Source organism: Juglans microcarpa x Juglans regia, chromosome 7S, assembly GCF_004785595.1.
Source record: "Juglans microcarpa x Juglans regia isolate MS1-56 chromosome 7S, Jm3101_v1.0, whole genome shotgun sequence".
NCBI classification, from domain to species: Eukaryota; Viridiplantae; Streptophyta; class Magnoliopsida; order Fagales; family Juglandaceae; genus Juglans; species Juglans microcarpa x Juglans regia.
Genome location: NC_054607.1, coordinates 8351508 through 8366544, shown reverse-complemented (window position 1 = coordinate 8366544; position 15037 = coordinate 8351508). Strand labels below are relative to the sequence as shown.

Sequence of the window (15037 nt, the reverse complement as noted above, 5' to 3'; positions counted from 1 at the left end):
ATATATATATATATATATAACCTCTTGTATAAACCATGCATGCATTTTGTTGTGAAACCAAAGATGACAAACAAAATAAAAGCAAACACAAGCAAACAATCGCATGATACAAAATTAACGTAGTTTGGCAATATGTCTATGTCCACAAAGAGTTATATAATTGAACAAATATATTCTGCATGTGTAATTGAATTGTGTCGTATTTCTCAGTCATATTTCTTTAGTATTGTGCATTATGACTTGGATAAAAAATGGATTCTAACTGGCTTTTATGGGAGCCCAGTAGTTGCAAAAAGGGTGGAAAGTTGAAATTTGCTGAGACAAACCAAGCCTAATAATCAATTGTCCTGTTATGCACGGGGGACTTCAATGAAATTATTTCTCAAGATGAGAAATTAGGAGCTGTCACTAGGCATAAGGAATTATTTCGAGAACCACTGGATGACTTTGCTTTAAGTGACCTGGGTTTTAAGGGATCAAAATTTACATGGTGCAATAATAGAGAAGGAAGGGAGTTCACAAAAGAGAGATTGGATAGAGTTGTAGGGAATAGAGCTTGGAACCTGCTTTATGCTCTCATTGATATACATGTGCTCCTTGTTCAAAGCTCTGACCACTATCCTTTATTTATTTCTTGTCACGATGATGAAAGGGCCTCTAGCATTAAAAAGAGAATTTTCAAATATGAAGTCAGTTGGTCCAGGAAGGAAGATTGCTTAGACATTGTTAAGCTAGCCTGGAGGTCCTCTCTTAATTATACTAGTAAGGTTGACTTTGTTATAAGAGGCTTGGATAGGTGTAAAGACCATTTAGTCAGATGGAGCAAATCTACTCATGGAGATTGAAGAAAGCTAATAGCTCAGAAAAGAGAGATGATCAAGGAGCTGCAAAGTCTGAACCAAGGAAATTTTTCTGAGACAATAAAAGGATTACAGAAAGAAATGGATTGTTTTCTTGAAGAAGACTTGAAATGGCGCCAGAGAGCAAAACAAAAGTGGTTAAGAGAAGGGGATAGGAATACCAAATATTTTCATATGTGTGCCAACCAAAGGAAGAATTCCAATGCTATTAGCAAAGTCTCAAATGGAAAAGGGTTTAGTGCTAGTAACCAAGAAGATATCGATAACCTCTTGCAACTCTTCTATCAAGATCTCTTTACCACTTCACAGCCAAAAGGGATTACAGAAAGTTTATCTTATCTTGGCAACTTAGTGACTGATGATATGAATATGTTGTTGCTTAAAAAATTTACAACTAAGGAAACTGAAACTGCTATTTTTGAGATGAATTCGCTAAGTTCCCCAGGTCTTGATGGATTCCCTGCCTTTTTTCCGGATCACTGGAACATTGTTGGTAGTGATGTTGTTAATGCAGTAAAGACCATTTTGAATTCAAACGGTGATTTTGAGGAAAACTGAATGAGACTTTTATTACTTTGATTCCAAAGAAGCAAAGATCTCAGTTGCTAACTGATTTTCGCCTAATCAGCCTTTGCAATTTTTTTATAAATAAATGCAAAAGTCTTAGCCAATCATTTGAAACTTATCATTCATGATCTGATTGCTCCAACACAAAATGCATTTATACCAGGTAAACTTATTTTTGGTAATATTTTTGTTGCCTATGAAGCTATGTACACTATGCAAACTCGAATGAGGGGTAGAAAAGAAGGCTACATGACTCTCAAACTATACATGAGCAAGGTGAATGATAGAGTGGAAGAGAACTTTTTGGAAGTTGTTATCCAGGAAATGGGCTTTGACAGTAGGTGGATTTCAATCATTATGAAGTGTGTGAGTACTGTTAGTTACGCTATTCTTATAAATGGGGTTCCACAAAGTAGATTCAAGCCTTTAAGAGGAATCAGACAAGAGGATCCCTCTCTCTTTATCTATTCATTCTTTACTCGGAAGTTTTAACCTCTATGTTGATCGATGCAGAGAAAACAAGCCATATCTCAAGGATACCTATTGCTCATGGCTCTTTACATATTAACCACTTATTTTTTGCAAATGATAGACTTCTCTTTTGCAAAGCGAATTCCCTGGAATGAAGTAGACTTTTCAAGCTTCTTGAAACATACGATCATGCATCAAGTCAAAGGTTGAATCTGGGAAGAACATCAATCTTTTTCAGCAGAGATACTAGACCAGAAGTGAAGGATATTATTTTGGAAATAACAGGTGTTAGAGCTTCAAAGTCAGATGAGAAATATCTGGGTTTACCTTCATATGTGGGTAGACACAAATCCAAAGACTTAAATTCAATACTGGACAAGATTAGAAGTAAAATGAGTATCTGGAAGGTGAACTTATCACAAGCAGGCAAGAAGTTCTTCTCAAATCTATCATTCAGGCTCTACCTACCTATAGCATGGAGCTTTTCAAGTTAGCAAAGTTTTTATTGAAGGAAATTAATAGAGTTATGCAAAACTTCTTGTGGGGGCAAAGGGAAGACATATCAAAGATTCACTAGTTGAGTTGGCAGCAACTAGGAAAGGCAAAGAATACATGTGGATTGGGCTTTAGGGACTTTGAAAATGTCAACTTCGCTCTATTAGAAAAGTAGGGATGGAGGCTAATCCAGCACTCACATTCATTGGCAGCAAAGGTTTTAAAGGCCAAGTATTTCCCTCGAACAGAATTTCTCAATTCCAAATTGGGCAGCAATGGATCCTTTATATGAAAGAGAATATTTGCAGCTAAACAATTCTTAAATGAAGGCTTGATATGGAAAATAAAAAATGGAGAATTAGTGAAGATTTGGCATGATAAGTGGGTCCCTAAACCTTCCCGTTTCAAAACTCAAACTCCTGTGAGGCTATTGGATGGAAATGCAAAGGTTAAAGACTTGATAGATAATGATTCAAGCACTAGAAACTATCTCTATTGAAGGAAATTTTCTCTGAATTTGACATTGAGATTATTTCTTGAATTCCCATTAGTCTTTATAATACCTCAAATAGGTTGGCATGGAGGTGTACTGCAGTTAGTAAGTTCTCAGTTAAGAGTGCATATCATCTGCAAGGAGAGCTTATGGATGGAAGAAAGGGTCAATCATCAAGCAGCAATTCCAACTTAGAGCTCTGGCTAAAACAATGGAAGCTTAAAGTTCCAAATGCTATCAAAGTTTTCCTTTGGAGAGCTAGTTATGAGGCTCTTCCCACAAAACTTAATTTGTTCAAATGAAAGGTGGTGGATTCATCTAACTGTCCTTTATGTTTGAAAAAGCCAGAAACTATAGCACATGCTTTGTGGAGTTGTAGATCAATTCAAGATGTGTTGGGTTCATGCTCTAGAAGGTTACAGAAGTGCAGTGTTGAGGAGACATATTTCCGAGCCTTACTTAATTATTTTTGCTTAATCATGCCAGAAGAGGTTCTAGAAGAGATTGCAACAACTGCTTATCAGATTTGGAGAAGAAGGAATACATTTGTCTTTGAAGGAAAATTCACATCTCCTAGTAATTTGATCCTTTATTCTCACCAAGCTTTAGAGGATTACAGGAACTCACTGAAGAAGGGTACCATCAGAGCGGGGACTAACATAAGAACAATTCATAAATGGGAAACATCTTCTTCAAACACTTATAAAATTAACTGGGATGCAACTATTGATAAATTGCAGTGCAAAGTTAGAATAGAAGTCATTGTAAGAGATTGGCAAGGTAAAGTAGTAGCAACTTTAAGATAAACTAGGGAGATCTTTCCAAATGCACAACTGGGGGAATCCACAGTAGCACTTAAAGCCACAATTCTCTGCATTGAACTGGATCTGCAACAAATTATATTCGAAGGGGATGCACTTTCAGTGATAAATGCTATCAACAGCATAGAGGAGAAGTGAAGTTCAGTGGGAATGATCATCAGAGATGTTAAAATTCTATTGAGGAAGGTGCGTCATCAGTCTGTTAGGCATGCTCCTAGGACTATTAATCATGTTGCTCATGTGTTAGCAAAGAATGCTTTAGATCTCTCTGAGGAGAGTATTTAATTGGAGGATATTCCTCCTTGTATCCATTCTTTGGTTTATGAGTATTGATAAGATCAGTATTTTTCTAAAAAAAAAAAGTGATTAAACTGTGATGGATGTTTTTCGTTATCACCGATATAAATTTTAGCCATCGTATTAATCTTTAATTACGATTTAATTTTACTTCAATTTCCTAAAACGAAATAATTACTCATAATTTATATCTATCTGGAAGACTATATATGTAGTTTATCAAATTTAAGTTTTCTTTATTGTCAACTGATCATTGGATATTTATTTTGCATTAATATTGCACATGGGAGGGGCGCACATTGTTTTTTTATTTTTATTATTTTTTAAATCATCGAGGCATGCATGAGGGTACCAATATTATACGAGTGAGGTTCTGTTTGGTTGTTGAACTAAACTTAACTCATCTCAAACCAATCATTGATAGCACCACTACTTTTTAAATTTTTAATAAAAATTTTAAACTCATTTCACTCTACTTCATATATTTCAACCTAAAAAGTTAAACCCATTTCAATAAGACCCACAAAATACTACTATTCATAATTCAACTCAACTTATTTCAACATCAAAACTGAGTCGTATCATTATAAAAGAAAAAGAAAAGAAAATAATTAAAAGTTTGTGCAAAAAACACAGAATTCATGTCATTCTGTGGCAATTAGAGTTGATTTAAAATATTTAATTTTAAAATTTCTTTTACAAATTAAATCATGTCATGTTCATAGAGTGGAGAGTATATACTCTACATTGGTGTGCAAATAGAATTTTAAAAAAGAGTATAAATCTATAGGTGTAACATGAATTTGAAAATCTCGAGGGAGAGAGATAGACATGTCGAGCGAATCTTACAACATTTATTGTTATTCTTCATGTAGATTGTTCGGACAACTTCAAATGCTCAATAAATATTATAAGTTCCAATGTTTTCTCTCATTTTAGACCTTTTAGTTTCTATAAGTACTAAAAGGAATTTAGATGTATCATTGCAGCATCAAAAGCATGCATGTTGGTTGAAGTTCTATCTGGTTCCCATATTAAAAAACAAAGGATAATTTATTTATTATCATCTCACGGTCATCATCTTATTTCGAACGCCCCGATCCTGGAGATTTGGAGAGTTAACTCTTGTAACTTAAAACCATCTCCGATAACATATTTATATATTCCAAATTCCCCATAAAATATAAATTCATTTATTAAAAACCAAATATAGATGTTCCTCTACCAAGACTGGAGACACCAAAGAAATACCTCAATGAAATAAATTAAAATCTCCACAACAACTCGAAAATATCCATGATTCAAAATACCAAAATAATATAAAATAATTTCTCTACTAAACAAAACTCTCCAATAAATACTTGTACCCTTTGTCACTTATTCCTCTACGATCATCAAATCTTGCTAACACTTCTTACTCTTGACTCTCAACTGAAGCATCAAAATTATCTGAAAAATATTGTGGAGATAAGGGATGAGTTATCAACAACTCAGTAAGCGAAGAACATATGCTAGAATGTAAACATGAGCATTTACATAGTTCAGAATACAGAACAAAATATTTTTATTTTCAGAATGTATAATCAGCACGTTATAAAAAATATCAGAGTGAAATTTCAAAAATATTCTTATTCAAAATTTTTTTGGCATAGCATAACTGAAATATCACATCAGAACATAATTTCATGTTTAACCCCCGTAGTAAGGTTGTGCAAACCCCAGCGGCCAACCGAACAGAAACAGAATGTAAAATCTTCTCCTTATTATTCTCAAAGTGCCGAGTGTGCACATAAGAAAGATCACGCAAAAAACCACTTTGGTTTCTAAAGTGGGTGCACCGGAAACAGAAAAGTTGGTATCAACCTGAATAGAGGCCAAGGTTTTACACCCGTGATAAGGTCAAAATAGAACAAAAACAAAATTTCATACCAGAGGTTTTCAGGAGTCACATCATATCGTATCAGAGTATAGAACATATTCAGAACACAATAAAATCATATCATAATCATATAATTATACACAAATTTCCATATTCGCTCCTTTTTGCACAATTCAGAAAAAGAATTGTAAAAAATAAGCTCGTGTCTACACTAGTCAGGACAGAAAATACTTTATTCTTATACAAAGTTTTATGAGTAATTTAAAGCAAATAACTGAGTTTGTTTCAAAGTTTTTTTCATAACACAACATGCATATTTTCCAAAATTGACCCCAATTCATTTATTTTATGCAAAGTCTAATATAAGAACCCCACTTACCTGGACTTCTTAACTTTTCAGAATTTTCCTACAACAGTGCTGAGAAAATATTAATCGTCACCTATAAAATAGTCACGTAGCTTCTGTAAATTTTTGATCGAACACGTATTTCAATACTTAAACCTAAAATGCTAAAATAACCTATTTTTTCTAAATGTCTAAAATTCTCTTCACCCTAAAATATCTTTACTTCCCAAATTTCAATGATATCCATTTAATTCCTCCTACTAATACATTAATTGTAAAATAAAATTTTTGTGCTAATATAAAGTAAGACTAGGCCCGCTAAAAATATTATACTAATTTTCCGCAAACCAACTGAGGCCCATGGTAAAACGCCCAACATAAAAATATACAAGTTCAAACTTTAGCTTGTAACTCAAAGGACATAAGTGTACTTTCATCAGAAATTTTATGCTGAACTTTACGAAGGCAAAATAAATCTTTCCTATTTTGAAAACCAAGCAGACACTAGAAAGGGTGGTTCAGCTGAGGCTTATCGAGAAGGAAGGAGGCGTGCGGTAGACCAAGGGACTAGGTGGCAGTCGTGGGTGGTCAAAGAGATGGAAGAGCATTGAGTGAGAGAGAATGGAGAGAGAGAGAGAGAGTGAGAGAGAATGGAGAGAGAGAGAGAGAGAGAGTGATGAGAGTGAGAGAGAACATGACATGACGGAGAGAAGAAACTCACTGTGACACAGAGAGGAGGCGTGCAAAGGTCTGGGGTGTTGGGTATCGACCAGGGCAGCGTCTGAAGGTGGAGGCTTATCCTTCAGCGTCTTCTGCTGGCAGTTGTGTCATGGCCTCAACAGTGGCTAAACAGTCATGGTTGTGGAGGACGTGTGACGATGAAGGCTTCTTCCGGGGGTTTTCTGGTTTTCTGCTTGACGTTGGCGGGCTCTTACTCTGTGCTCCTGTGATTGGCTTTCATGGCTCTTAGTTTGCAACTTGGAGTGGCATTACTTGCGGCTGAGGCAACCGGCTTGGGCGGTGGGTTGGTTGAGTCAAAACTGCTCTATTTTGGGGAGCAAAAACAATGATAACTTTGGTTCTCTATGTAGGTGGCTATCGATTTCGCGTGGGCTGGGCAATGGGGCTATCACGCGATGGTTTTGAGTGGAAGGAGGGCTCACAGTGTGGAGGTTGGTTTCGCAGCAGCTAGGTATGCTGCGACTTGCCGTTGCGGCTGAGGTCATGCAAGGGGCTATGGTGCAACTGTGGTTGTGTTGGATGTGGGAGGGGCATGCAACGCTATGGTTGTTATTTCTAAAGGTAGTGCACGTGTTTCGTGGTGTAGGAGGGCAGTGGTTGATGGTTGTTCTGCCGTGGGATCTTGTGTTTGGGAGGAAGAGAAAATGTGCATGAATGTGTATAAGGTGTATATATATAGTGTTGTTGTTAACCCTAGCGATAGAAGACGTGCATGGCGTGGAAACTGATCCCAAACTAATCGTTGGTTCTCGCGGGCTTGGGTCTTGGGTGCTCAAGGTTTGAGCTTTTTACTTGAGTTTTGGGCCTCGATTCAACCTCTAAAATAATCTAACTTGTGTCACAAATTTCTTTTGCCCATAAAAAGATTCCACCTAATCCAAAAATTATTTAATGATTTTAACTTAATTAGCCAGCCTAATAAAAATTCGATATCCACCAAAATAAAAATTTAGACCCGTAATCTTTTCCAAAAATTATTCGTTAGTCTCAAATAGGCTTTTCACATGTATAAACCCAAAAATTTTTAGAATACGGGCTTGGTGCTGAGCCCGGGTGTTACATTATTAATTATGTGATTTTAAATTATTAGAAAACTCTCTCATGTTATGTTTTATCTGTTAAACTATTATTTAATATTACATTATAAATGTTAGAAGATGATTAATAGCAATTTTCGACAAAGAAAACATGACTTGAGTCAGCTCATTTAAATAGAAGAAAAAAATGACTGCATCCAACTTGGTTGTTGCATGTCTGATTCATTCTGTTGTGAAGATAAATAACAAGGTAATGATGACATAATCATTGAAGTATCCAAATTCCTAAACTCACTCAATTTTCACTCATTCACAGACTCTCTCTCTGTTCTGTGCATGAACTGAGACCTACTCTTGATCAATGCTCCTCAGAGGGAAACATGAGCATGACTAATCTGGGCTGGTACGGCCTTTTCCTCTCATTTGACTCCTACCTTTATGAGCTCTCTCTCTCTCTCTATATATCTCCGACGTCCCTTTTGTCTCTCACCGACTATTCTACTGTACCTTTCTCTCTGCCATCTATTTATTACTCACTTTCAGACCCAGCCCCTGCCTTAGCCTCCCAACAAAAGAAACAGACTGATCAAACAACTCAAAGTTAGAGAAAAATGCCCCCAGCAACTTCACCAAGATGGTGCCCAACCCCAGAGCAAATCATGATCTTGGAAGAGATGTACAGGAGTGGGATTAGAACTCCCAATTCTTCTCAGATTCAAAAGATTACTGCCCACCTCTCTTTCTATGGTAAGATTGAAGGCAAGAATGTCTTCTACTGGTTTCAGAACCACAAGGCAAGAGACAGACAGAAACTCAGAAGGAAACTCAGTAAGCAATTGCAGCAACAGCAACTCCATTATTATAATCATGAGCAGCTTAATCAGCAAAACCAACTCTTTCTTGGCTACCCTGATAATCATCAGTCTCATGGTTCTTCTGCTCTTCAACAACTTTCCTATGAAAACTCAGTTAGCTTTCTTCCCCAGGTAATCTATCTTGATTCTACAATATTTCTTCTACTTTCTTTTTTCTACTGATCATCGATAGATGGCTTTGATGATCTACATTTAGAACGAGAGAATATTCTCCTTTAATTCTTACCCTTACATAATATATTCGAATGTATACCCATGAATACTCATACAATAATGGGGATGCTTACTCTTCTAGTACAATTCTTTTCAGTTGCTAAATTAGCTAGCTGCGGTACATTTTGTCAGTTGATCTGCTTCAAGATCCGTAGAGTAGAGCACTGTATTTCTCTCATACACGACAAAGTAACCTATGACAGGAAAACACAGTAGTGGAAGAAGGAAAACACATCAGATAAGAGAGTGGTTTGTCAGCCTGAATCCATCCAAATAATGGATCAGGTTAGACGCATGCAAGCACAGTCTTTTGCATGCTCTTCCTGTTGGTAGACATGCAAGAATAGTACTCTCTCGCATGCTTTTCTATGTGTGTTCTCTGTTTCTCTTTTTGAGGGGTCGGCTTCTGTCGTCGTTTTCTTCTTCTTCTTCTTTTCAGAAGGCTTAGATTCATGCTTTTTCATTATTAGAACAAAAACATATAGGAAGTTTCCAGGAAAGTAATGACTGCAAGCTGCTTCACGAGCAACACAATAAACATCACTAAATTCTTGTTGCTCACTCGAATAATTTTTTTGTCGTTTAACTAATACTCTTGCAACAACAAGACAAGTATCTTGTGATTATATATTTACTCCCAATGCACATATATTATACTGATATACAACCCCTATTTTTTGTTTTTTGAGAAATGCTATTTACATTCGTGGAGTAGTACTGTACAAAAGTCATGCAATCTTTTAAAAAAAATGAGTAAATATGAAATTCACATGTAAAAAAAATTATTTTTTTAATAGTAGACCTCACTCTTTTTCAAAACGATTGCGCAGCGTTTACGCACTCTACGACTGTATGTAGCATTACTATTTTTTTTATATCTAAGTATATATCTATTTATTCACACAACTCAAACTAACAGAAGTTTTACATCTAATTCACTTTCAAATTAAAAAAAAAAAATTGATAAATTGCACATTTCAATATTAAGATTTAATGTGTAAATTACAGTTCATGTATTAGTCAATTTTTTTATTTATTTCGATGGCCATATTTAATTAGGGTCACCTATTTTCTTTAATAGCCATATTTTAAGTAATTAGAGGTAACGTATTAATTTTTAATTTATATTTGAATATTTTAATTACCTGCAAAATACAAGTCCTGCATATATATGAGTTATATTTATGGAGTGTTTCGTTCACTCCGAAATCTTTTTGATATGAAAATGTGTATATATATATATATATATATATATATATTACTCTGATTGAGAGAAGAGTTCATATACTTTGGAAAGGAAAAGGACAATTAAATTATTTAGTTTTGTTCCTGCTTCGAATTCTTTAATTTATTTATTATTTTCTGGAATAGGGAGGAAGCCGAGATGTAGGTAGTGCATCAACACAAGCGACGCAAGATATAACGTGGAAGCAGGTAGATATCCCTGATGATCAGATGGGCGAGATAGACAACTCAAAGATGACAACCTATGACTATGATTGGAATAAGGAGATCACGGTGGAAATGGATCCAATATTTTCACCACGTTGCCCTACTTCCCTCCAGACCCTTCAACTCTTCCCTGTTACAGCCACCAATCTCAAAGAAGACTAGTGCATTACCACCAAGCATCTGCATTCTGCGCCTCACTAACCAAAACCTACTGCATGAAAATCCTCTCTCTCTATCTATCTCTCTGTGTGATCTGTGATGCCATAGAGATAGCTTTTTTAATATTTCTGTACGTGACTTTTTATTTCTGTGTCTTGGTTTCTGCAATGCTTCTAGCTAGGCTTATAAAGATCTCAGTTGTCTAGCTAATGAGCAATGTCCTACATATCGTACTATGAACATGTGTTTGCAGTTTGCACTGTGTTAATTTCATGAGTTAAGAAATCTACGTTGGGAATCATAATGGAGTTGTTTTCTTTCTGATCTATTGGTTTGGAGCTTGCTTGCCTAGCTTCATGCAATCAGCTTAAAGCTGCCATATTATATCACTGTCACCGGACAGACCATGCAGCTTTTTGTTGGTCTTGGATCTTTCGGACAAGTCAATGCATTACTGTTATGAACACTGCTGTTGTAAGGCCCAGTTTCTTTGTCAAAGTGGCTTGGAACCGTGCGTGGAAATGGCCCAGCCATTTCAGTGCCTAGTGAGACCACCAAGCGGCGTCGTTTTAGGGAGGTTAGTAGTTCTCTTCCTCCATCTCCGTCACTTTCTCCCTTTCTCTTCGCATTTTCAGTTATTATTTAAGTTTCTCCAGCAACTCTCTCTCGTCTCCCACGTCTCCCACATCTCCCACGTCTCCCTCTTCTCTTTTCGATTTCATCTTTGTTTCTGGTTACTGGCATTAGTTTGAGTTTCCGAATCCCATGCCCTAGACCTCCTCACGTGGATTTCTGTTGCTGCGTTGCTTCTGGTTTCCCGAGTGTTGCCGTCTGCTATACTCTGTTTTTCCTCCATTTCTGCATTTTGGTTTCCGTCTGCAACTCACGGGCATCAATTCGCATCCCCTCCATTTTCGATTGGTAAGGGTTTCTTTCTCATCCAAGTATCGGTTTCTCCTTCTGTAACCGTGCGATTTCTGCTTCTTAGTTTTGGGTTTGGTTTATCTTCTTTTTGATGCAATATCTGTTTTGGCTGTGAGTTTGAGTAGTTTTTGTGAGTTTTTCTGGTTGTTGAGTGGTGAGTATTTCGGGTTGGTGTTTTGTCCTAGGTTTGGATTATTTGAAGTTTCATTGTAGTGGAATTGTTGGACTGGTGGTGGAGAAAATATTTGGAAGTGTTAGTTTATACTTTATGTTATGGAGTTGGGAATGGAAAGAAGAGTGCTTTGTGTAGTGTAAACTGGTTTTGTTGGCAAAATCTGCGTACTTCGCTCGAGCAGACTGTCGAGCGCGATTCGAGCGAACAGCCAAATGAGCATTGGCTTGAGCGGAGTGTCGAGCGAGACTCGAGCGAACCTCTCTGACTTGCATTCGCTCGAGCGGAGTGTCGAGCGAGACTCGAGCGAACCTCTCTGTCTTGCTTTAGCTCGAGCGGAGTGTCGAGCGAGACTCGAGCGAACCTCTCTGACTTGCCTTCGCTCGAGCGGACTGTCGAGCGAACTTGGCTCGAGCCAACTGTCGAGCCAACTTTCAGCAAACACTTTTTCAGTTCCGAATCAGTCTCCACTTATAGCCAACGTACTGAGTTTAGTATAGAATATGTTGGGTCGAAGTTTGGGCTGTCCGGATTGTTATTTGGCTAGTTAAGTTTGATTAAACTCGTTGAATTATGGTCTAGAGTTTGAGTTCTTGAGTTGTTTAAGACCAATTGTGTATTGTTGGATTTTAATTTTTAGTTTATATTATCTTATGAATAGGTGGCGAGACGGATAGAGACCGTATCCAAGTCATAGATAATACACTGCAGGAGTCAGGTAAGCGGGGTTCCTATGCTAGGTTTTATACAAGTTAATAAGACTGAGGTTGATTTTCTGAAAACTTTGCATATTTTGTGTTGTGTTGGGAACTTGTGAAAATAAAGATCAACCTCGGTCACTCATCTGCATACTCATGAAATCTGTACGAAAAAGGGAAAAATATGTTCTGGCATGCATTGTGTAGACATGAGCTAAATTCTGTCATGTGGTTTCTGAAATCTGAAAAATGAGCGATATTGAGAATATGAAAAGTTGTACATTTATTTAGAAAGATGTTCTGACTTTTGTGTTCAGTGTCGGTAAACTGTCTGATTCTGTTTCGGTACTCTGTATTATTTTGATATAACATTTGAAAACCTTTGGCATGGTGTACTGGTTTTCGTATCTGACTCTGTCTCTGCTTTGCTCTGCTCTGCTCTGTTATGCTCTGCTCTGTTTGGGTTGGTACCAACTTCTCTGTCTCTGAGTGCACCTACTTTGGAAACAAAGTGGCTTTATTGTGGTCTTTCCTGTGTGCACACTCGGGGCTCCGAGAAGAATAAAGGAAAGATTTCACCTCTGTCTCTGCCTGGTTTGGCCACCGGGGTTAGCACAACCCTACCACGGGGGTGAAACATGGTCTCTGCTCTGTTTGATGCTCTGTTTTGATTTGATGATGATACTCAGTTTATGTTATGCCAAAGTACCATGGGTTTTACTTGTTTTTAAAACCATCGCTCTGTTATTTTGAAAATATGTTCTGTTCTGCATGATAACTCTGGAAAAATATTTTGTTCTGCATACTCTCCTTGATAAATGCTCATGTTTGCACGCTAGCATATGATTTCTGCTTACTGAGTTGTTGATGACTCACCCCCTATCATTATAATATTTTTCAGATGATGTGGTGAGTCCAAATGAGGACCTGGATTAGAATGCTCTTTGTGTCTAAAGCTGAGGAGATGTTGGTAGAAGAAGGACTTCTGGTGTTCTTAGTTTTAATATCTTTGGGTTTTATTTATGTCTTGAGTTTAGTAAGATTTATGAAATATTTAGTTGGTTTGTTATGACTATCGGGAAGTTATGGACCCCTTTGATTTATTAATATTGCATTAAAGATTGTGTGGAGTTTATAATGAGATTATTGAGAAGATTTGAGATTGATTTTCATTTATGAAGTTGTTGGAGATTATCCTTTGGATGTGTTGGGAGACATGTTTATGAGTGACAGGTAGTAATTCTCCAAGCCACCCGGGTTTGGGGCGTTACATTTGGTATCAGAGCCAGGTTAGAATTCTGCATACTATAAACCTAGGAGGTTTAGATTTCTGTGGGTGCATAGGATTGAATATTGTTGAAGTGAGAAGTCTTAGAATTCACAGGCTTTGCGAATAACTATGAAGTGTGGTATTTCATAGGTCTATGAACTAAATTCATGTTGATTAAGGTTTAGTTTAGTGGCGGAGCCTTCTTAAATACTCAGATGGAGTAAGATGTTAAATTTTTGGGAGAGATTGACTATTACTACCGTTGTGCGTTCCTCTTTTGTCTCTGTTATAGATATTCTTATATTTTTGAATTCTAATATATATATACGTTTTGTTTTTACAAATACCACTAATTTTCTATGTTCTTATAAAGTCTATTTTCGAAGCGATTTTTAAAAATTCTAGTTATTTTGTCAGGATGCCACCTCGTCGTAGAGAACGAAGCATGACGGATCTGAATGCGACCGAGAACGAAAGGGAAGCAAACCCGAGTGCTTCCGACGTATTACGAGCTGCTGCACATCAGTTAATTGATGACCTTGTGTAGAATCCCACAGGTCGCCAGCGTAATTTCAATGAAGGGGGTTGTACTGTTGAGCAATTCAATCGTATGCACCCTCCTTTATTTGATGGGATCCAACTTTGGCGGAGGATTGGATTCAGGACATTGAGGAGATTTTGCGAGTCCTAACTTGTACTGAGGAGCAAAAAGTGGCGTACGCCACATTCAAGCTTACTGGGGAAGCGAAGAGGTGGTGGATCTCTGAAAGATCTATCAGGGAAGCAGAGGGGACAGAGATAGTCAGTTGGCTGCACTTCAAGCAGACCTTTCTTGGGCGCTTCTTCCCTAGCTCTTTCCGTGAGGACAAGGCTATGGAATTTGCCACCTTGGTTCAGGGAACCATGACGGTACATCAGTATGCTGCTAGGTTTACTGAGTTATCCCGTTTTGCTACTTATTTGATTCCCGATGAGGAAAAGAAGGCACGCAAATTTGAGCAAGGACTGAATGAGAAACTGTATGTGCGTGTGGTGGGCTTCCAGATTCGGAACTTCTCAGAATTGGTGAATAAAGCAACAGTTTTTGAAAGAACCCTTCAAAGAAGCGCTGCAATGCATGAACAGAGGAAAAGGACTACTCCTACTGGGTACCAGTCTGGCATGGATCAGGGACCATGGAAAAAGAGGAATGAAGGTAGTAGTTCGGGAAAAAGGCTGGTTCAGAGTAATCAACAACCCTACCAGTGTAGGACATGCAATCAAGTGC

At 37.3% G+C, this 15037-nt stretch overlaps 1 protein-coding gene across 1 annotated transcript; it reads left to right on the top strand.

The window, feature by feature from the left end:
- Nucleotides 1-8279: 8279 nt before the first annotated feature.
- On the top strand, nt 8280-11027 carry LOC121240682 (WUSCHEL-related homeobox 3-like). The gene is made up of 2 exons (XM_041138178.1): nt 8280-8993; nt 10467-11027. The coding sequence occupies exons 1-2, from the start codon at nt 8619-8621 to the stop codon at nt 10707-10709; spliced, it is 618 nt and encodes a 205-aa protein (XP_040994112.1). The 5' UTR covers nt 8280-8618; the 3' UTR covers nt 10710-11027.
- The last annotated feature ends 4010 nt before the right edge of the window (nt 11028-15037 follow it).

Bases quoted from the DNA above. Each gene is read 5' to 3' on its own strand.
- LOC121240682 (XM_041138178.1), top strand. From the start codon at position 8,619: ATGCCCCCAGCAACTTCACCAAGATGGTGCCCAACCCCAGAGCAAATC. The intron at 8,994-10,466 runs GTAATCTATCTT...TTTCTGGAATAG, and splicing joins CAGTTAGCTTTCTTCCCCAG to GGAGGAAGCCGAGATGTAGG.